At 44.3% G+C, this 22,878-nt stretch overlaps 3 protein-coding genes across 4 annotated transcripts; 1 reads left to right on the top strand and 2 right to left on the bottom strand.

Annotated features, from left to right (window-relative positions):
* Positions 1-1,375: 1,375 nt before the first annotated feature.
* On the bottom strand, positions 1,376-10,701 carry ttc37 (tetratricopeptide repeat domain 37). Of its 2 annotated transcripts, XM_037259281.1 has the most exons (41): positions 10,677-10,701; positions 10,310-10,412; positions 10,092-10,235; positions 9,930-10,021; positions 9,782-9,857; positions 9,512-9,658; positions 9,350-9,448; positions 9,165-9,273; positions 8,933-9,073; positions 8,645-8,743; positions 8,438-8,562; positions 8,084-8,170; positions 7,888-7,991; positions 7,691-7,817; positions 7,448-7,627; positions 7,230-7,354; positions 6,891-7,141; positions 6,699-6,801; positions 6,459-6,641; positions 6,245-6,383; positions 6,101-6,179; positions 5,952-6,013; positions 5,834-5,890; positions 5,681-5,749; positions 5,539-5,613; positions 5,311-5,452; positions 5,153-5,246; positions 4,963-5,040; positions 4,758-4,882; positions 4,566-4,689; positions 4,260-4,484; positions 4,100-4,172; positions 3,970-4,023; positions 3,741-3,852; positions 3,419-3,547; positions 3,040-3,164; positions 2,800-2,964; positions 2,412-2,564; positions 2,070-2,200; positions 1,690-1,819; positions 1,376-1,594 (listed from the first exon to the last, which is right to left on the bottom strand). In XM_037259281.1, the coding sequence occupies exons 2-41, from the start codon at positions 10,397-10,399 to the stop codon at positions 1,517-1,519; spliced, it is 4,701 nt and encodes a 1,566-aa protein (XP_037115176.1). In that variant the 5' UTR covers positions 10,400-10,412; positions 10,677-10,701; the 3' UTR covers positions 1,376-1,516. The 2 variants fall into 2 exon arrangements, with proteins under 2 accessions (XP_037115176.1, XP_037115175.1); XM_037259280.1 differs by having other exon boundaries at positions 10,310-10,695.
* A 423-nt stretch (positions 10,702-11,124) lies between these two features.
* On the bottom strand, positions 11,125-13,661 carry arsk (arylsulfatase family, member K). The gene is made up of 8 exons (XM_037259653.1): positions 13,476-13,661; positions 13,251-13,380; positions 13,009-13,168; positions 12,643-12,925; positions 12,409-12,580; positions 12,107-12,331; positions 11,817-12,032; positions 11,125-11,737 (listed from the first exon to the last, which is right to left on the bottom strand). Exons 1-8 carry the CDS (start codon positions 13,578-13,580, stop codon positions 11,463-11,465), a joined length of 1,566 nt encoding a protein of 521 aa, XP_037115548.1. The 5' UTR covers positions 13,581-13,661; the 3' UTR covers positions 11,125-11,462.
* A 1,378-nt stretch (positions 13,662-15,039) lies between these two features.
* arrdc3a (arrestin domain containing 3a) lies at positions 15,040-21,718 on the top strand. Its single transcript, XM_037258470.1, has 8 exons — positions 15,040-15,566; positions 17,557-17,638; positions 17,718-17,865; positions 18,261-18,363; positions 18,453-18,709; positions 18,950-19,106; positions 19,194-19,336; positions 19,569-21,718. The coding sequence occupies exons 1-8, from the start codon at positions 15,287-15,289 to the stop codon at positions 19,635-19,637; spliced, it is 1,239 nt and encodes a 412-aa protein (XP_037114365.1). The 5' UTR covers positions 15,040-15,286; the 3' UTR covers positions 19,638-21,718.
* The last annotated feature ends 1,160 nt before the right edge of the window (positions 21,719-22,878 follow it).

Raw genomic sequence — 22,878 nt, 5'->3', positions numbered from 1 at the left:
CTCAGTGGCCCGTACGGGGATCGAATAGTGTTGGCTCGTGAGTGAACGATGGGTTCAAAAGAACGAATCTTTTCAGTGAACGAGAGTGAACGAATCACTTCCGAAAGTGATTCGTTCTTTTTTTCAGTTCATATGACTTCAACCAGTAGGTGTCGGTAATGCCCATTGAAGCTGGTGCCACCTCGCCGTAAAACAAAACGAAGAAGAAAATGACGTAACTTCCCGTTCACGAACGAGTCGTGAATGTCGATTTACGATTTGCCAAGGAAAAAACTCACTGAAACGCCACTTCTTTTCTGCGCGTTTTCTCCAAGCTAACGGCTAACTTTATTGCGTGAAGGGATGCGCCGTTATGCAACAATGCTTCTCTTTGGTTAATCTTGATTTTATAACACTTATAGTAGTTTTTAAATAACGTGTATGCATATACACGCCTAAATATTGTTATCCAATATATCTACTTCAATTTCACATTGGATTGCTGGTTTGAAATTGACTTTTAATATTATCATTATTATTTCAATAAACATTTATGTTAAAACTTGTCTGGTGTTTTATTCTTTGTTTTTATATTCAAACAAACCTTTTGAGTGAACCGATTCTAAAGATTCAGTTCTTAAAACTGGAATGCACACCACTAGTACAAAAAAGTGCAGACGGCCATTGGCTACCAGGTCAGAATAGCCGGCTGGTTAGTGACGCAGGCTCTTACTAGGTAACAACTTGGTTTGATCCCAGGTGTGCGCATATACCTGAGTCTGCGTGAAAAGATTTTGTTCATTTTCACGTTCTGCAGGAGCTAAAACTTTTCACGCAGGTGCACTTGAACGCATCGTTTGAATGAATCTTTTGAGTGAACTGCTTCTAAAGATTCAGTTCACTTAAAGTAACTGGAATGCAAATCACTAGGATCGAACCCGCAACCTTGGCATCATTAGCACCACGCTCTAACCAACTGAGTTAACCGGCCACTAGACACCTCAGAGCACAAAGAGTTACTGGAATCGTGTTGTCGTATTGAATGACGTCAAATCTCCACTGATCAGTTACAAATCAATAGTTTCTATCGCGCATAGGGGCATTAATAGCATTGATATCCGTAGTCCAAGCTCCAAAGGAACGATTAAAATCCCTTTCTGTAAATCTCAGGTTGAACATAGCCTGGCGAAAGGCCAGTGAGCCGTCAACTGCCTCCTTCCAAGTCCAGTGTGCTTGACCTTTACACTGTGTGAAAACCCCCCCACAAACATGCAGCAGTTAGCTACTATTACATTGTTTTTTTTTCAATTATTGGTAGACTTTTTTAAATCTCAAATTTCAAGTCACTATTTATTAGTTATATTCATTAGTTTTCATTCATAAACAGTAATCAATATGAGGTCGAGGTTGACCATCTTTATTTCATCTGAATGTAGATGCCAGTGAACTATACTGAAGATATTGAGTTGCTTGAGGTCTTAAATCCTGCCATGCTGAATGCAACCTTAGCTCATTTTTAAAGACGCACTCGATACACTCAAGACAAAGAAATAAGCTGTGAATGAAAGTCCAGCAATCGATGATCCCCGTTCATTTTGGCGCGCTCCAAAAGTACCTGGGTAAAAACGAAAATACATACACATTAACTCATGTGCAGAAAGTGGCTAAATGTGTCCGAAACGTTAATGAAGCGTTGATAGTTTTCTTTACATTAATTAGTTGGTCGTCGTTTTTGAAATGCAGGTGTCTGAGCAGGTACCAGCTGGCCACTTGTGGCACAGTCGCAGAGAATTCTTGAACGGGTCCGTAGACCAGCTTTTCCAACAGTCGCCGGGTTTCCCTGTAGACCGCACCAAAGGAGACTCACAGCTGAGGTAAGCAATACTGCCCGACGGACGGTACTTATGCTTATTATCGAATGGGAGAGTGGTACAGTTCAAAGGGTCTCTTGGGAATTGGAGAGGGGGGGGGGGGGGGGGCAGAGGGTGTTTGATAGCTCTTAAGATGTCCAGAGAGACTTAAATAACGCATTACAGTTCTTCTAGGCCTCTCTCCAAGTAGTAGTGCGTAGTGCGTAGTATGGTGCCTACCTGGCAGCCATCTTGGTAACAAACTGAAGCAGCGCCTGGAAGAGGAGAGCCGCAGGGGAGGAGCTCAGCTTCAAGGCTTCTGTCGTAGCTTGTAGGACCAGATCCTTCCAGTCGTTTCCGGGGACATCTGCCTGAAAAAAATATACCATACAGGTGAGTATGAACATGGGATGTGTTTTTTATTATTATTCTGCTCATCCCTAAAAATCTGCTGTGTGCTTATCCTCTCATCTCATTTAACTCTCCATTTGACCTTGGTTGATCCGACAGATCCGGATGTCTTTCATCTCTTCGTCTAAGTCATGTTGCTTCGGTTAAAAAAACAAACACACACAAACTCACCATAGTTGGCCTCAGGGCAAGTAGGCCGAGACGCAGCAGGCTGGCGACTTGACTGCTGTGCAGGCCGAGTTGGGAGGCGAGCTGCAAACTCTGTCTGAGAGCCACGACTGCCTGCACGAGCAGACCCTGGCTAATGTACACGCCGGCCAACCACTGGGAGAGGAGAAATCACAAGAAGCTGTGGACTACATATTTGTTCAGTGAACACAATACGGAGGTCCTAGTGCAGAAAAGAATCAGTCATCTTCAATAAGCAATTACTACAGTATAAAACAAGTCAAGCAAAAGGTATGAAATTTCTCTCAGATTGTTACACTCTATGAATGAGACCAGTGAATTGCCCGACGGACCAGTGGTGCTTAAAATGATGCGATAGCTTCATCCTCACGTGCCACGCCGCAATATTGTTGGGGTTCAACATCACTGCACTGTTGAGCTGGGCCAAGGTGGATTCTGAAAGCAAAGTAGCACCCCCGGCCTGAAGGAGGCGCTGGCACTGGACTTGTGTCAGGGATAAGATCACTGCGGGATGTTCTGGAGACACTTTGAGCACCTACAATGAAGCATAGCAAAGAAAATGTATCATAATACATTATAAAATAAGACTAAAAATGAGTGAGAATATCACCTGTGAGCAGAGTGCTTCTGCTTGCTCAAGTTGTCCGCTCAGCATGAGACCACTCACTGCCTGTTGTAGTACCCATGTTTCCAGAGACTGGGCTAGGGGGCGCTCTATCTCCTCCATGCAACGCACTGGGATACACAAATCTTTAGTAAGCTTGCACTTATAGGACATCCGATACAAAATGTTGTTGGCGAGTGTGCACCCGTGACATCATCGCTGCACAACAATGACCCAAAACATTTTACGAGGGCAACAAAGGAGTGGCTCAAGAGTGGATTAGTCACTTTACAGACCTCGAATCAATAAATTGTCTGCGCCGGGAGCGGAAGCGTCCAGTTTATCCCCCGTGTAATTTACCGCAGCTAACAAATAAAACACCTACCTTTCTCAGAAACCACCGACATGAGGGTTTGCTCTAGTCCTTGCCGACGTACATCTGAGCCAGAGAGATAACGGCAAGTGTTTTCTGTGTGACAGGCAGCCATTAATCCTGCCCACGCCGCTGGATCATCTGGAAGTAAAAGGCATCACTGCTCAAAAAATGGCACCTTACAAAAAAAAAGTCAACTCAGCACTTAACTGTAATGTATAGGGCAACGATACAAAAAAATGTTTGTCGACTACAAATCTTACGGACTGGACTGATCAAATGAAGCATATGCCGAATGTGCGCTCGCTCGCTCGCGAGACGTGTGTGAATCTACCAGGACAGAGCAGCACGGCTCTCTGCATGGTCTTCAGAGCGTTCCTGTGAGCATCCTCTCCAGAGTGTCTTCCACAGGCCAACTGGTTGATGCCGCTGTACAGCAGTGCTCTCTACAGATTAAAATGGTTTGAATTAGCAATCTAAAAATGTTCCTCCATGTAAATTCTGCACCTATTAGTACCTACAGCTATGATGATACATTGTAAATATAGAAAGGGGAATACTACCTTTCCCTGGGTCATACTGGAGAGACAAGCAACGTGTCCAGCCATCGCTCCACCCTGGAAAACACGGTATTTTATGTTACCTTGCAACAGAATTTGGCTACTTGTGTTTTTTGGATTGCATGTGGCTTACATTTGCTTTCCTGGGGTAATATTTGGGTACCAGTTTGGACAATAGCGACCACAACGATGCATTTCCCGGATAGCTGAAAGAAGCAAAGGGCCCAGGAGAATTTAATTGAAATCCCAACGTGCTACTTGTTTGATAGTCTCGAGAAAGAAGTCCAGCTCACCTGTGCACAGCTCTGGACGCCTCTCGTTGCACCGCACTGTAGTTGCCCTGCAGCGCCAGTAAGGTGCAGGTGAGAAGACAGCGTTGCTCGATCACACTTGCACAGGACGAGCCTTGCTTGAGCAGCTCGGTTCGGGCTGCGGCGGCTAACGTTGTATCATTGCGGACCAATCCGAGGGCACATAAACATAGAAGGGACTCCGGTACTGTTTCCTTCAACATGGAGCTGCGGAGGACAGACGGTCAGTCACCCGAGCAGCCGATGTACTGTGCCGAGCGCCACCTAGTGGCGCTACACGCCGCTTACCATTTGAACAGCAAGGCCTTAGCGGAGTCTATATTGCTTTGCTGGTGCTGCAGCAAGGCGAGAGCTGTCAAGACGTACGCGGTCTGCTTTTCACTGGAGGACACAGCCAGGGCGCGCTCGTATGCTAGATGGAAAACATTTCACAGTTACTCAGGTGTAGGGTCTCAAAAGGCTTGGGGGTTGCGTACTTACTGCTGATGCTCTCTGGTATGAGTCCCGCCTTGCAATAGGCCAGAGCCAGCCCTGACAGATCACTGAGCTCCTCTAGCGGAGTGGTGTTAAAAACATGGACCGCCTCCTGCCACTGGCCACAAGCACTGAGAGGGACACGGTACACTTGATTTTTGAATAGTGGTACTCTCTGTAAAACAATCTGGGACGGAGAGGAATCGCTCACCACAAAGCACGAGCGTAGTTGCTCCGAGCAAATGAGAGTTGCTCTGTGAGGGACGTGGGCTGAAGCAGCTCAACAGCTCTGACGAATCAAAAACAACACACAATTTGAAAGAAACAACATCATTACTACTACTTTTGTACTCATTTTGTTTTGTGGAGACCTTCCCTCCTGAATGTACTTTCAGTTATACCTGTGATAAGCTTGGACGGCTTGTCTCTTCAGCTGCAGATGTTCGGCCAGGAAGCCCAGCATGATGAAAGCATCCGCGTCCGACTGGATCCGTTCTGGAAAGAAAAGTTCCTATTTCACACGAGCCACAAACAACAACAGTGGACTTCCATGACGTACCGGTGTACTTGCTGAGTGCCACCTGGGCCGCAGAGATGGCGTTCATCTGGATTATGTTGTAGCGGTACAGTTCAGAGTCTCGATTGCTTTTATCCAACAAGGTAGAACACACCCAGTGGGCGTAACCTTTCACCCCCTCCGTCTGGATGAAGGGGATCGAGAAAGATGCAACGCAAAACGTTTGTGCGTGAATCAGGTTAAAATTCTAAAAGTGCGGCGGTGACGTACGTGTGTGCTAAGCTCGGTGGTGTGTCGGAAAAGATCCATGGTGTCGTAGCTTCCCACTCTTTCTGCGATCAGGGCCTGGATGGTTAGGAAAATGTCACATTCGAGTCAATTCATTCTAAAGCGACGAAAAAAAAAAAAATACCTGTCCAATCCAGCAGTTGACATACATCGGCTCCAGTGATTGCGCAACCTTGAAGGCCTCATGTGCGAGCTAGGCAAGGCATTAACATTCACCGATCATTCTCCAATGATGAAACATCATCGAGATGTTCAAAGTGGAATATGAACCACGCACCTCGATATTGTCCTTTTTCAGATACAAGGTGCCAAGGTTGGTCCAGGCAACGACATTCTGCAAAGACATATCAAAATATTTGAAGCCCATGTATCACTATCAAGCCCATCATACGTACGTTTGCTTCCACTTGAATGGACTTGATGAAGCAATGCTGAGACAAGGCCAAATTCTCCACACCTGGCGTGATGGAAAAAAGGTGAAAATGCATTCCTCCCTCATGGAAGCCATTGTGAATGGGTACCAAAACACATGGCTGTTGTTTACCTTTGCTTGTGTTGATCACTCCCAAAGCGTTCCAATAGTTGTGGTTGCCGCTCTCCATCATAATTGCCTTCCGTAAACACTAAAAAAACAGCCAAAAAGGTGAGGTGGGGGGAAAAAAAACCCCAAGAATAACTGTTTTCATACTTGTTGTGCTTTCTCGAGTAGTGACGATTGCTCCTCCTCTGCATCACAGCTCAGGCGAGCCTGATGATAGAAATTAAGGCCCAGATCATACCACAGACTGGCAACTTCTGGCATGAGCTTCAAGGCACGAGTGTAACACCTGTAGATACAAAAAATGCAACTGACTTATATGAACGCATCCCACCACGTGGGTCAAAGTGTCAGATGTACAAACCTTTCGCCGACTCTGAGCGTCTGGGCCTGATTCAGCGTGTGGACCTCAGCTTGTGGATCGGAGCCAGAAAGCGCTGCCGGCATCTGAACCCGAGCCCTCTTTAGGGACACTGTGCTGACAGCCGTGCAGGCATCTCCCAGCAGCTTCCACAAGCAGGACAAGTCAGATCGTAGCTTGGCAGCTCTGAGGAGCACACAAGTTTCATTTTCATCTCGGATGAGATGGCACATTTCAACTGACCTGAAAAGGTTTTGTATGGCTTGCTCAATCATGTCAATGGCTCCACCATCTCTGCAGTCCTCCATTAAACTTTTTGCCAGGGACAGCTGGCATTCACCGAGACCTCAATAACACACCATTCAAGTCCAATTTAACTTGGCGAGTGAGGGGAAAAAAAAAAAATCAACCTCACACACACACACAACGCCGTACCTTTAAGAGCCGGGACGTAGTCGTGCTGGGTTGTAATCTGCAAATACTCCGCCACGGCCTCTTGGAACTTGCCTAGGGTCTGCTTGATGGCGGCTACCTGGTAGACGCTGTAGATGGAGGTAGGCTGAAGAAGGTGGGCCTTCCCGAAGGCCTTCAGCGCTGCCGTGAAACTCTGGCGGTTTAGGTAGGCCTCACCCAAACACTCCCAACACACCCAGTCCTCCGGATCGGCTCTCAGAGCCGCTTGGAGACTGCAAACAAATAATATACAGTTAATAAAAAATAAAAAAATCACACACTTCAATTTCCAGGAAAAAATGAACATTCTTTCGTTCTTACTCGGCAATGGCCAGTTGATGCTGGCCACCTTTTAAGTAATAAAGGCCTCGCCTCATCCAGGCCCATTTAGCAGAACCTGGAGTGGCCTTCTCGATGACTGACTGGAGCATTGCCAAGGCGGTGTCCTGTAGCAGTGGAAAACATTACAAGTATTTTTTTTTAATAAACTATAACAATGACACTGTAGAAAAATGAAGACAACAATGTCCAGACATTACCATATCTTCTTGCGCCATGCTGAGATCAACTGCAGCCGCGCCAGATTCCGTATCACCTTCGTCCAAGTCAAAGGCCTTCCTATAGCAGCCGCGTGCCCGGCCGGAGTCGTTGGCCACCTCCCGATAGTAATGGCCAAGGTAGCGGAACGCGCAACCGAGGTGCGGGTCTAACTTTGCAGCCTGAGAGACACACACAAGGTAAAGCTTAGAAAGCAAAAGGCTCTTTCTTAAAAACTTACTAACCTTGAGAAAATGTGACTGCGCTTTGCTTCTGTCTTTTCGGGTCTCTTCTCCCATGGTCCAGTAGAGTCGGCCCAGCAAGAAAAAATACTCGGCGCAGTCGGGGCTTTGTGCCGCTGCCTTGAGGAAACTGGAGAGCGGAGGTGGGGGGGGGAAAAAAAAAAATGTATCGACCGATATTTCAGGATGTGGACTTTTACCTTTGCTCTGCAAGCTGCTGGTTGTCCTCAGCTAAGTGGGCCAGTCCCGTCAGCGCCGAGGCCTGGGCCAGGTTGGGGTTCGAGGCTGTCAGCTGTGATGACACCTGTGGAACATAGATTTTATTTTATTTTTTTACTGTGCATGGAACAGTTTTTTTTAAAGTTGATGCTGATATTTGTGTGTGGTCAAACGGACCTTTTTTGCCTCCGATACTTTTCCTTTGTTAAGGTATGCACGACCCTTAAGAGCAACTAGTGATGGATCTTTGTCAGCATCGGGGACCTAAAGTTGAAAGATTAAAAGTCAATTTTTATTTTGCGCAATCATTTCATTTGAAATGCCACAATCAAAATATCTTCCTTCTAATCATAAAGGTTTCTACAAATGTGTGATGGCAGTTAAAACACAGCATGTTAATTAACCCTCCTGTTATGTTTATTTTGTACACCAAAAACTTTCACTGGTCATTGTCACCTGTTGCATGTTTAGACAAAACAAAAAATACAGGTCAATTTCACCAGCATGACAAAACAAGGGTTTTTGTTTTACCAAGGAAAACGTCTCCAAGGCTTGTTCTGCAGCCTTCTCCTCTCCACTCCCGACCAAAGCTTCAAGCCTTAGCTTCAGCAATCGGATCCTCAGTTCCTTGTCTCCGGGCACGCACGCTGTCAAACCTATTGAAACACAAGCGCACATAATCCTGACGCTGATCTTAGTAGTTACTTCAAAAATATCCACCCGTGTTGTGTCTATTACCTTGGGCGCACGATTTAGAGCAATCTGAGTATTTGTGTACTTTGAGTTGAGCCTCCGCCAAACCGCACCACGCTGGGTTGAAATTAATTTTCTTTAATCCTAGCAAAATGGAAAAGAAGTCAATTTTGACAAGTTGGGATTTCTTTTAAATATATCACAAACATGTCTCCGTATTTTGAGGGCAGTGAGCAACTACTGAAATACAATTTTGAAATTTATGCTTGTATGTAAGCTCAATCAATTCTGCGAGAGCACCTTAAAAAATGGGCAGCTTGTGTGCATACAAACCTTGCGCAAGGTCTTTAATGGCGTCTTTATACCTGCCCTCTTGCAGAGCTTTCATGCCAAATCCCAAATCACACCAAGCGTTATCCGGCGCCAAATTGCGAAGTCGCGAAAAGCAGCTGTCAGCCTCCTCACTCGAGTCACCTGCGATGATGACACAACATCGCCATATCGCTTTTCTGCATATTCTATCTGTAAATATCTCGAAACAAGTCATCATGTAGACTTTGTGAACCTTTTTCGAGGTAGTGGGAACAAAGAACTTCAAGAGGATAACTTTGAGCTGGGTAGAGAGACAGCATTGACTCGCACGCGCGCTTCATTTTCTCCTCTTCTTCAGGCAGCTGTGGCAAAGGCATTCAAGATGAGATTTAAATATTTTGCCCGACAAGCAAGATGTCAATTTCTGTGGATTTGTACCTTGGAGAGACATTTGATGTAGTCCACCGAGAGCTTACGGTGTTCTTCCCCAGGCGTCGGCTCAACCAGAAGCAAGGCCTTCTCCAAAGCTGTGCTTAACTGATACACAGCACAGCATATTAAATACGCAAAGTCATTTTTACGTCCGAGTGCGACTCTTACATGCTTCCGAGTTTCGGCGTCCTGCTCATTGTCAGCGAGGCAGTTTGACAGGAGCTGGGCCATCTGTTGCCATAGCTGTCGTAAAGATTGCTTGTCTGCGCCGTCATCCTCCTTCAGTTGAATCAATTGCAGCCAAACCTTTGCTAACTGTGTCAGCGTGCAAACACAAATGGTCAACCACACAATTTTCAATTTAAAAATCATCTACAGAAATAAATAGAATTTTCTACAATAAAGTATGAGCAGTGACTACAAATGTAAACAACAAACCTTGGAATACTCTTTGTCAGACTGATGTATTTCTCGTAGCTTTCCGATCACCTCGTAACACTTGTTTTTGTCTGAGCTGGTAACAGAAAAAAAAAACATCAGAAGTGTCACCCGATGGTGTTGTCTACAACACATTCTTGTATTTTACCTTGCATACAGGTCGACGAGCTTCTGATAGACATTAGGTAGCTCAATTTTGAAATCCCACTGATCCGTCTTCTCGTATAAATTACTCAAGCCCTATGACAAAACAGAAAGCATGCGTGGATGATTGTGTGTCATGTGATCAGTGGAATTGATCCCATATTACCTGCCATGCCAATAGCTGCTCCGGCTCCAGCTCCACAGCCTTCTTGTAGGCCGTCTGTGCCTGATCAGGTTGATCCAGCTCACCGGCAGCCAGGCCGATGAACACCCAGGCATTGTAGTTGTTTTTTTCAAGCTTCAAAACAGCCTGTCAGAAAGTAGAGTCAGACATGTCAGACATGATGATATCTGAAACTTTGACATGGAATTAGAAGACCATACCTTGCAATGTTTCAACGCCTCTTTGAACTCCTTGCTTTTTAGAGCCTCCTTAGCACTCTTCAGGGCGGCTTTCACTTCTTTGCTCGACATAATAGTTGGTTACCTTGTTTGACAGAAAGTCATTAATACGTACTAGATAGGTTATTAGCACTTGAGTTAAAAAATGTCAACAATTAGCACCGAATAGCCGAGATGTCAGAATCTCAACAGTGGACTAGCATAGTAAAGGCATTATTTCCATTTAGTTAGCTTTTTGTGACACTCTTAAACACCGATTGTTTGCGTCAACTGCAAGTGTTTCAAATCATTCGTTTAATGTGCAGACGAAGACCGAATAAATGAATTTTAAAAAATTCGAGACACCCACTGTTTACATCGACAACTTGCACGACACCTTTTTGAATTTGTCTACACTGTTTTTGCCATTTTTCACATGTCCTGAGTGTTGTTAGTCACCTAAATGTTGAACAGAGGGTGTGTTTTACCGAAGTCAAATTCCTTGTTTGGCACGCTCAAACATGGCGAATAAAAAAACTCTTGAATCTTGACTCCTGCCGGTGACCCGGAAGTGCCTGAAACGTAATCGCTTCACTCTTCATAATAAAATGTACAATAAAGCTGAAAATGCAACTTAACATAAGTCACCATATTTCACTTGTTGATAAAAAAAAAAAATATATATATATATATATATATATATATATATATATATATATATATATATATATATATATATATATATATATATATATATATATATATATATATATATATATATATATATATATTGTCAATTACAACAGATTGAAAATTCTGTGCTCGGGTTGGTTTGGTTTATTTAATATCAAAATCAGAAAACAGTACTGTCCATCAGTAAACAAGGAGTAAATACGTTCCTGGACCAAAGAGCAGAGATGTACACATAATAGATACTTATAAAAGAGAAAGATATAAAACTGCAATACAAAACATTGCACGTCCAACATCCAAGAATTGCTGGATGCAGCTGAATTGCTGAGGACTGAGACTACAAATTTGTGAAAAAATATTTGTAGTATATTTTCATACTACCAAAAATTCAGTTCAGAGCAGCATTCATTACATTTAAACACAACAGCGTAAAACTATTTGTTTACAATATGACTGTTAGGTATCATAAGGAATTGTCAAGCCACCTGTCAATAAGTCTTTCGTTGGTCACGGCGTCTTTTTGCCAATCAACATGCCACCTGAGATTAGCAATGACCTGACTGTAGTTGCTACCTGCACTTTTACGCCAGGCAGCAAATTCTTTTTTGTTGTAAACATGGACAGTTGCAGAAACCTTCGGATAGTCTACGATGCTCCGTAACCGTTTGTCTAGCTGAGCCCGCACAGCGGGGAATTTGACAGCCACGTTGTGAAGTTCTTCCTTGTCCATTGTTAGGTCTACAGTAGAGCAAAGAAAAAAATTGTCTGTGATTCCAGAGGTCACTTTTAAAAGAGGTCAAAATAGTCACGTGCTTACCAAAAAGCTGAGGAGGCACACTAAGTCCATCAGAATAAGCGATGTATTTCCACTTGCCACTTCTCAGCATATAGGTTGAGGCATTTACATTGCAGCCATGATATTCACTCAAAACCCAATTTGGATGTTCCCTCTTGGAAAACACGCTGTACTTGGATAGAAGAGGAAGCAACGAGAAGCCACTGAGGTTCCCGATTCCTGAGATTGCAGCAATATCTACAAGAAAATTTGCAAGTGTCGCATTTAAGATGACAGAGTCATGTTTTAATGCTTTCAATCATTTTCCTCACCCAGCAAAGTAGGGTAGAGATCAACCAATGACACGAGCTGGTTGACCTGCCGGCTGGACGTGAGCCCAGGCCCCATGATGAGCAAGGGAACGCGTGAGCTTCCCTCAAACATGGACATTTTGTAGAACTGACGGTGCTCCATAGCTAGCTCTCCGTGGTCGGCCGTAAAGATCACGACCGTGTTGTTGAGCAAACCCGTGTCTCTTAATGCAGAAATGACCTGTCCTGTGGACAGAAAGCATTATCCAAATATTATTCAGTCACTAGAAATGGACAAATGTAAAATGATGCTGTCAACCAACCCAACATTGCATCTGCTTCAGCACACATGGCGTAGTAGAAGGCCCGGATTCTCTTGACTTCCTCCTTTGTAAAATCCCCACTGCAGTTTTTGGTAAAAATGGAGTAGTAGTCAACCGGGTGAGTGGCATTCAAAGGGAGCCACGTTGGAACAGAGACAAACTCAGAATGAACCTGAGTACAGAATTGAGCGATTTAGCAGTGGGAAAGAAAAGAACAGGAAGGACGAATCATACCTTTTTCAGCCAGTAGGGGGACGAGCGAAAGGTAGATCCTCCTGCAGTGGGCCCAAGGGAATCAGTCTTGTAGGTGTGAGGTAGATTGAGGCCGAGGTAAAGGGCGAAAGGCTGGTGTGAGGACGCAGCCTTCTGATGGATCCATTCTGAGGCCAAATCCGTTTTCTCCCAGTCCACAGTATTGACTCTCACTGTTGACACGTTACCAACCAGTTGAGTGACAGGCCGACCCTCTTGGCGGAGCAGGAAGTGAACGTCCCGCGTCCAGGCCTCAACACGATTACTGTCATATAAACATCAATCACAATTTGTGAAATCTGCTATTGCGTAGAAAGCCAATCCTTACAAACTTCACACTGGGTGTACCTGAGAGAATGTCCCCCTGAGGTGTAGTCCAGCTTTCCGAGCATCTTTGTAAGGTAGCCATTCTTCTCCAGCAGATCCATCCATGTGGTGGCATTTGCATCAAGGCACTTGTAATTGTTCCAAGCCTGGGTGAGGTGAACAAACTGGCCGCTCCACATGGCTGCACATGCAACAAGTTTCAACCATTTCAAAAGTCACAATCGGATTATGAACATCAATTAAGATATTGACTGATGACGTGCCTGCACGGGAAGGGCAGCATATTGGGGAGTTGGTGTAAGCATTAACAAAGGTGCTCCCCAATTCTCTGAGGTAGTTGATATATGGAAGCTGCACAACTTTGCTGCCAGGGTCAAATGTCAAACGCCCATCCTGCACAAACAAGAACAAGTAACCACAACAAAAGACAAAAAATGTTGTTTTGACTCTGACAGGTGTTGATTAAACATGTTTTCATAACTACTCACAAACGCATCAGTCATCACCATCACGATGTTAGGTCTTGTTCCGTTATAACACAAAATTTCAGCATGCATTTGAAATAGACACAGCAAAGCAAATATCACGTTCATGGTAATATTTACACAATTGCTATAAAGTGCGTCAGAAAAGTACGTCAATACATTTCCAGTGATTCTTTGGCATTAACAACATCCGGGTTGAGTTAACAAAATAAGAGCGTACGCACGAGGAACTTTGAGAGGAAAAACAAAATATGAGACAGGATAAAATATCTAAACTCATAAAACACAAAAGGTTTTAGCAATGCTAGCAATTTAAGATTTAACTTTTTGTTCCGAGTTGACACAATTTACATTTCGTTTCCCAACTTACTTGCTGATTTTCATATCATGGTTTTATAATTAAAGCCTACATTTTTTTCACACAGATATTTATTGGAATTACCACTTTACTACTATTATGCCGTATAAATATTCAGACTTGAATTGTCACCATAGGAACGAAACTCCGCCTAAATGTAATGGCACCTTAAAACCGCTAGATGGAAGCATTGAACCATCTTAACTCAATATAGAAGGACAGCAGAGTACAGACGACGCACAGTACTTGTAAATTTATTTGGTTATTCCCTCTGCATGACTGTGGTTCATGGGCCAAGGCATTTGATCATCTTTAGGGGAATAAAATGTTGAATCATTGAGACTTAATAATAATAATTTCTTTTAACCAATCTTTAACAGCACTGGTGGTGATAGACTGAAGCGGGAGATTTTTTGCATAGCTCAAGCACAAAGATGAGAATCAAACCAAGGACCATTGGTTTTGGCTACATTATGAAACCACTTGTCATTTGTCTACGCTCCAAACGTATCTGATTTTGCTTTAAACGTATTTTGCATGACTTTGTAATGAGGAGTTGCAGTCCAACTCAACAGGTGGCGTCGTATCAGACTGCAATAACCTCAGAGGCCTGCAGATGGCGTTTTGAGCTCGTCAGAGTTGTTTTTCTGTTATAACACAATGGGATCCCTGCCCCCATTAGTGAATTGATCCTTTTTTCACAGATTGATGCAAAAACATCATATGATTTTGAATAGGCCATCTTTTTTTATTCAAATGCTCATGACCCATTTCTTCCAACATCTCAAGCGTTTCGTCTGATTCATCGGTGCAGGATGCAGTATGCTCTGCGTGTGTTGTGTTGTGAGTGTTGAGCATATGATGTATCAATATGCGCGCACACATGGCAACCCATATGCCCACATTGTTGGAAGCTGATCAACAAAGGAATTATCTAGGGTCGGGATAATGCTCAACTTGGTAAATGCACTAAAATGTCCATTTTTCTTTCTTTCTTAAAGATGCATAGCTATTAGATTTCGTGCCAGAGCAGAAATGTTTTCCATCTTTCAGCTGTTTGAGCAAACTTTTTTTCAATTTGAATGTTTGAGCAAACTTGTCATCTGGCCCTCTCCTCCTTTGCACAAGACGGAAGGAGGGGGCAGTGAGTGAAGGCTGCGCATGCGCACGGACTTGTTTTTCCACATCTCTCGTCGCTTAAAGTGAGCTGAGCAGCCGAGCTGCCTCGTCTTTAACCGGAGACCGACCAAGCGGCTGAGAGGCGGACGATAACAGCATCCGTTGCTGTTATTCAGCCTTCACGCATCTCAATGAACCGCACACATCCACACCACTGATCGTGCCTACTGCTTCTCGCAGGGAGGCAATCTTTTTTACTCATCCCCCCTTTACCAGACACACCTTTTCTTAAACATTTCAAGGTGCGCGTAGCCTACTTTTTTGTAAGCCTCCAACCATGGTGCTCGGGAAGGTAAAGAGCTTCACGGTCAGCTACGACTGTCTCAATGACAGCAACGTGGCCGTGTTCTCCAGCGGGGACTGCGTCTCAGGGAGGGTGGTCGTCGAGGTGACGGGCGAGATCCGCGTCAAGTCCCTCAAGATCCACGCCAAAGGCTTCGCCAAAGTTCGCTGGACCGAGTCGCGGAACGCCGGCTCCAACACCGCCTACACGCAGAATTACACGGAGGAAGTGGAATATCTCAACCATAAAGATGTTCTCATTGGACACGAGAGAGGTAAGACTGGCTCTCCTTAAGTTTTTGGAGGATGGGGGGGCCAGGATGATGCAGGTTCGCTGTTGCATCCATTAAAACTTCACGACTCAAGTTTTTGGGGAATTAATAGTTGTCATGTTCTGGAGTTCGAATGACAGCTGCATACGTGGTTACGTGATGGATGCGAATGAATGACAGCCGGAGTCGACCTGTATTTTTCACTTCATTTAGTGCAAAAAAACACACAATAATAGCCCATTTCAAAGCGGCCTGAGAGGGTTAGAACATGCGTAAATGTCTCCACAGCTTAGTTGGTGATATTTATTTCACATTCATGCGGTAAAATAGGTTTCTTTGTGGCTTTTCTGAAGTTTCCACCCATTGTTCAAAGCGGTTCAATCCTGTTCAGAAAACTGGATTGGGAGTGGGCGGGTTTAACGCCATAGCCCCGCCCTCGCCTTGCTGTAATTGGCTGAGGTGCTCATGTGTGGCCCAATTACGTCACCATTGCGGACAGTGACTGGAAAGCACGTTTTTAATTGTCAGTCTGCAATTTCCAAGAAATTTTAATGTAAGAACATTTTAATGTAAGAAAATGTGACTCAGTTATTACAATTATGTAAGTCAATAATGTAATTGAACTACTCTACCGTTAACAGTTTAGAATATGAATTGAGCAAATATATGGTATTTGCACTGTTACAGTAACCACCTACTGTCACTTCAGTGCAAACATCAATCATTTGCAGTTATATTATTCTGCAAGAATGTGACGGGTCAAGTTATGCTGCGACAAAAACATGCAGAATTTAACTTTTTGGATTCAAACAAGCAACTCAAGCTTGTTCCGGATAGGAGTTGCAAATACTTTATACAAACAAGTCATTTAAGTGTAATGTCTAACAAGACTTCAACACAGATGAGTGCTATAAAAGATGCAATGCAATGCAGTGAGCAATACAAATGTATGCGTTTAAAGAAAGAAAAAAAACCCAGCAAACATTCGAGAGCTATGTGTCCAAAGGTCCAACTAAAGGTGAGATCATGAAAACAAAGGCAATGATGTCATAGCATCGTCCAAAGTCATCAGTTTGCTCTGATGTCTTCCCTCTTCCGTCCTTACAACATCCCCATTATAAGCTGTCTTGTATTCATCAGCATATAATAAATGCTTAAACGAAACAAATTGATACACAATGTTCCACAGTGGAGGATAAAATTGCCGTAGTAGATTTTCCTGAGCTGAGCTGAGCTGAGCTCTGCAGCCTGCAGTGAATGTGTAATGCATGCGTATGCCTGTGTGTGTGTGCATGGTGGTGGGGGTGGAGTGGGAGGGGAGGGAGGGGGAGCGGGGTGTAGGAGCTGCTTGCACCGGTTTCGGCCGGTCTCCTCCTGCTGCTGCCTTTGACTGACAGCTCTGCACTTGTTTACCACACGTCTGCTGCTTGCAGAAGGGGAGGGGGGGGGGGGGGAGTGCTGAGCTGGCAGAAGCAGCTTTTGACTTGCCTCCTTATGGCGTCAGTGGCAAATGTAGATTTATTCCACACCAGAGCCGCGAAAGCTGCACATTATGGTGTGGTTGTTGCTAAGCAGACTCTGGTATTTCTTTTTTTTTTTCTTGTGCTCCCAACTTTTATGAGGAATGGTGGTTTCATTCAGGAGGGAGCATTTTAGTCTTAATAAAGTCCTCACTCTAGCTTTATAAAAAAAAAAAAAAAAAGGAAGTATTGAACAACTATCATTAGTGGGTTTAGTGGCTTTTTGTCTGAATTTGTTTTTCGCATTTGCATGGTGGGCTGGGTCAAATACGCTTGCACCCCCTGCAATGCATTTCCACGTTCACAGACAGATATCCTAGTAAAATCCATTTTTATTCTCTTTTGTCTCCTCCCCTACCCTCTGTTTTTTTCTTTTACTTTTTTCTGTGGTATGACTTTCAGATGCCCTCGTAGAACAATGTATCCAGGTATGGTATACATGTGTTTGGAATAGCGTCCGCCTTGTTTTTCAGATGATGACAACTCTGAGGAAGGACTCACCACTATCCATTCAGGAAGACACGAGTATGCATTCAGCCTGGAGCTTCCACAGACGTGAGTGTTTTCACCCTGCAAGACAATTGTAAATGTTTTTTGGGCTTCTCGTGGGTAACCTTTTGCGTGTCCTTTGCAGACCTCTGGCTACCTCTTTCGAAGGGAAGCACGGCAGTGTGCGCTATTGGGTGAAGGCTGAGCTCCACAGGCCGTGGCTGCTGCCCATCAAGACCAAGAAGGAATTCACAGTCTTTGAGCACATTGACATCAACACTCCGTTACTGCTGGTAAGGAGGAAGCGTGACAAAACAGCAATGACTCATCCGAAACCCAAATTTAGTGTGTCGCAACCGCAAAACCTTTACAGCTGGGCTTCTTATGCAATTCCGCGGCTGAGGTTTACGGTTACCGCCCCAGTGCTGTTGTATAATATCCGAATTTTGGATGGAAGTCAGGTTATAAATTTAGTTCCTTGCTGGGACTCAAACTCAGGTCAATTTAAGACTGCTCATCCTCCAAAGTCACCCATGACAAGCACGAATAAGTAGTATTCATTTCTTATTATGATTCAAAATGCCCTTTTCGAAGAAAATAACTTTCCAAACTAAGAAAATAATCTGACCTTGGACCAGTTTTTGCAACCTATGTCTAATCTACCCATTTTTTATTTTTTTTATTTCAGTCACCACAGGCCGGCACAAAGGACAAGACACTTTGCTGTTGGTTCTGCACCTCAGGTCCAATTTCCCTAAGTGCCAAAATTGAGCGGAAGGGGTACACCCCAGGTAAGAATGCAGCCGATGCACTTTGCCCATTCCTTCTACGAACCTTAAGTGACAACATCGCTCCGCTTTTTTTTTTTTTTAAATCGCAGGAGAGTCGATCCAGATCTTCGCCGAGATCGAGAACTGCTCGTCCCGCATGGTGGTGCCCAAGGCGGCCATCTACCAGACGCAGACTTTCTATGCCAAAGGGAAGATGAAGGAGGTCAAGCAGCTGGTGGCCAACCTGAGGGGCGAGTCGCTGTCCTCGGGCAAGACGGAAACCTGGAGCGGCAAAATGCTGAAGATCCCGCCCGTGTCGCCCTCCATCCTGGACTGCAGCATCATCAGAGTGGAATACTCGCTCATGGTAAGCGCCTGTGAATTAGAAGACCTGAAAACAAGCAGGTGTGAGGTGCTAAGAGCATTAGCCTAGCGAATCTGCGGCAACACCTGCCCCGATGACGCTTCTTACCTCTTTACCCTGTAAACAGCCGCGAGAATCTTCCCCTGTATTTACTATAGGACCCGAAGACATTGACCCACATTCACTTCCAAGAACACGTGGCCTTTCACTCATCTCATGCGGTCTTCTCGTGTGTTTCTTTAGGTGTATGTTGACATACCAGGCGCGATAAACCTTTCCCTGAACCTGCCGCTGGTCATCGGAACCATCCCCCTGCATCCCTTTGGCTCCCGCACATCCAGCGTGAGCAGCCAGTGCAGCATGAGCTGGCTGGGGATGGGTCTACCCGAGAGGCCCGAAGGTAGGGCGGATCGGCCGGCTCCTTTGGAGAATGTTTGTGTTGGAGTCAAGCTTCCTCAAGCGCTAATTGGCGTCTCTTCTCCCGTAGCTCCTCCAAGCTATGCAGAAATTGTGACAGAAGAGCAGCGGCAGAGCAGTTTGGATGTGCCGGCAGCTCGCGAGGATCTGGATGGACCTCTGTTTGCCTACATCCACGAGTTCCGATTCCAGCCGCCCCCTCTCTACTCAGAGGTAAGCATTACATATTGGACTTGCTCAAATAGTGGCCTTAACTCAAAGTGGAAGCACCCTGAACCAATCAAAAGCTCAAATATAACTCGTACAACCATTTTAGGCAGAATAAAAAAACACAACTCTTTGTTCTGATTCTACCTGGCGAGCTAAATGTTTTTCGAGATGGGACCGAGATTATTAAAATGAACAAAAACAAATGAAAAAAATGTGTATTTCTCCTGCTCCCCAGGTGGATCCAAACCCCGACCAAGCCGACCGTCCAGAAGTGCGCAGGCCCGACGCCTGCCCGTCACGCTGAGTTGTCGTCCTCAAAATTCCCTTGGCTGACTTGGGAACCCAAAGAAACCCGCACAAGACTCCACGTTGTCCATTCTTCTCTTAAAACGGTGTCGTCGACGACCAGCGTGAGAAATGCGAAGGATCCAACCAACCAACCAACCAACAAAGACTGAGTTGGGCAAATGTGTTCCTTCAGTGACACAAAAGGAGAGTCGCTGTTTTGGTGGCTCGCTTCCTCGCTTAGAGTAGGGACATTTTCCATCTTTATGGCGAGCCTTTTGTAGCGAGGAAGAGTGCAAAGTTGTGGCACATAAGGACACCAGGCTTCACCAGTCACGTCCGGACTGCATTAGAGAGAGAAGAAAAAAAAAAAACAAGGCCATCACCCAAGATGTGGACGCCCTCGACGAGCGCGCCACCGACGAGAGCGAGAAGTCCTCCTGCCTCATTTTGGGATTTTGTTTTTGCACATCTTGACTGGAGTGGCCCCTGTTTAAGCGCTTGCTTTTCCAGACTGTGGGAGATGCAAGACTGAAGAAAAAAAAAAAAACAAGACAAGAACAATGCACTGATTTTGTGTTTCTTTAAAAACTGTTAGTTTTTGTTGTTTTTTCTTTGACATTTCCCAAATGACTTCTGACAACTGGACTTTTATTTTTATTTTTTAAACACCAACAAAACCAACTGCAGCACACTTTTGTCTACCTAGAAGCTCTTTGAAGACGTTGCCTCCTCTGTTTGGATCCAGTATGGCTTTCCTCCTTTTGTTCGAGCCGATCATAGAATTATTTGTGTGTGTGTGTGTATGTGTTGGGGGAGTTTGGAGTTTTGCAGGCCTCATTTTGCTACTAAAACGGGGAGACTTTTTCTTCCTCAACGTATGCCTGCCGCCCTTCTTCTCCTTATCTCTCTTACTGCCCGAAAAGCACTGTTTCATGTGCGACCATAGCAGAAAAGAAAAAAAAATAATTGCACTGTTTAGAATCATGAAAAGTTCTGTTTGTGTCATGCTAGCAAAACTATTTAGACAAATGACATGCAGATGAGCTAGGCAGCTTTTGTAGACACATTCCCTTTTTGTCCTGCTGCACTTGCTCATTTTTATCAGACCTGTGAAGCCAGAATGCTTTATTTCCAAAAAAAAAAAAGAAAAAAAAGTCGAGCACTGACGCCGCTTCGAGTTTGAAGAAGCAAACCCAAATGCGCAGTCTGGTCGGAACAAGTAGTCGTAGGTTGACATGAGTACTACATTGGTTTTCTCACTCATTCAACACAATCGGCCAGCTGTAGCAATTTTGGGTTTGTCAGGAAATAAGATGCGCAGCACTTTTGTATTTAAACAATAATAATAAAAATAAAAAAAAGCATTACATGGTGAAGGTCTGGATTTAAAAAAAAAAAAAAAAAAAGAAGGTACTAATCACGTTTCAGCTAAGCAGTGTTGTGTAGGACGTCGGATGCGTTATTTAATCTTGAATGATGAGTTTACATTCTGTGGCGTGTGTGTGTTTGTGTGCACGTGTGGAGATCCCGTCGACAACCGGAACGCTTCTGACGACCAAGTGACAAGTTGCAGATCATTCAAGTGATCTTATCTTTGTGGCCTTGGACACAGAAAAGATCCCCTCCCAGCCCCGCCCCTCCCTCTCGGTAATTCTTGTCACCCTTTCCTTCGCCTGTATGTTTTCGATTCCATTCAAAAGGACAAAAAGGGAAAAGCAAGTCCTTTTTAGAAGCAAGACAAGACAGCCCAGAGAGGCCTCCTAATTCCCCCCCCCCACCTATACGAGGGCATTGGTGTAGTTTAGCAGACAACCCACCCGGTCGGTCGGTCGGTCTCAGGCTGTTGATCAGCCCTCCTCCTCTGAGGGAGATGTAAACTGCCTTCTCCACTTTTTGTTGTTGTTGTATTTGTTTGACGCTTTTATGTTTAACAATGATGAATAAGCTGACATATTTGCTCCACGCCCGGTCGATTCCGCACGAGCCGGCCGGCTTGAGTAAGTCCAGAAGTAAGATTAAGCTGATAAAAAGGCAGGAACTGAAATGTTCAGAAAACAAAACCGAATCGGGGAGATGACGTCTGAAACATTTTAGAAACAAAGTGCAATATCACTCACTGAATTTTCTTCATTCTCCGTTTCTATGTTTTGTGATTTCTTCCGTTAATCGTGACGATGTATGGATATTCTATGAATATGCTATGTTCTGAATGATTTCATCTTTTGTCTAGTTCTTCCTTTTTTGATTTGAATAAACATTTTCTTCTAAATGACCGTTCTGTCTGATTTGAATAAACAAAGCACAGACTTGTTGAAACAAATCACATTTCTCATGCAGACACACACGTTATATATATGCTTCCACGTGTGTCTAGAAAGCACATGTTGCAGGACTGCATTCCTGATATCAGTGTGACAGCGCCTCTAGCGGCAGTCTGGAGTATAACAACGTGTATCTACAGGATGAGTCTTTTGAAATGTTCAAAGTTACCATTTTGAAATCTTTTCATGAGCCATTCACATGAAATTGAATTTCATTGTTTTTGCATATGTTTAAAAGTTAGCTGAAGGTAATAAAGCTAACATTTTTTTTAAATGTGGGCGGGAGCGCCTGCAGACACCAGCTGGGATTTGAACCCAGAACCCCTCCGCCAAGACAAACGTGCCAACCACTCAAGATTCTTCAAAAAGAATCTCTCGAACGTGCTCAGCGAAACCATATATGACCTGCAATCACAACAAATCTAACAAATTCAAATGCAGATACAGTTCCAAAACTATAATACTATAATACTTCTCTTGTATTGGATCAAGTGACCAACTTTGTGTGAAACTGTAAAAGTTGTAAAAGGCCTCCATTCATCTACACTTTGTTTCACAAGCAATGCTAGACTTTACTTCAGATGATATTCCATCATTCCCGACAGGTTTAGGATTGACGCTTGCAGGTTGAGCGGAGAGGGGGGAAAAAAAGAAGCGAGAGAAGGAAAAATATTAGCTGTTGCATAACCGGAACAGGATGTTTGATCCCTTGCGTGCTACGTGACTGAACAGAAACACATTTTTTGGGGAGGGATGTGAGCTTCACTGCATTAGTGGTGACTCAGCAGTTTCATCTGTCTTTGACTTTTTAGTGGGGTGGGAGGTGGAAAGCCTTTGTGGGGGTCTGACCCCTGCAGAGCAAAAAGAAAAGGAGGAGGGCATCATTGTCAGCGTCCAGCACGTATATCCGAGCGTTGCTCATAAATGCTGACGCTG

The sequence above is a fragment of the Syngnathus acus genome, chromosome 9 (assembly GCF_901709675.1).
Source record: "Syngnathus acus chromosome 9, fSynAcu1.2, whole genome shotgun sequence".
In the NCBI taxonomy this organism is placed as follows: domain Eukaryota; kingdom Metazoa; phylum Chordata; class Actinopteri; order Syngnathiformes; family Syngnathidae; genus Syngnathus; species Syngnathus acus.
Note: the sequence above shows the minus strand (reverse complement) of the source record. Positions and strands in the feature narration are given on the sequence as shown.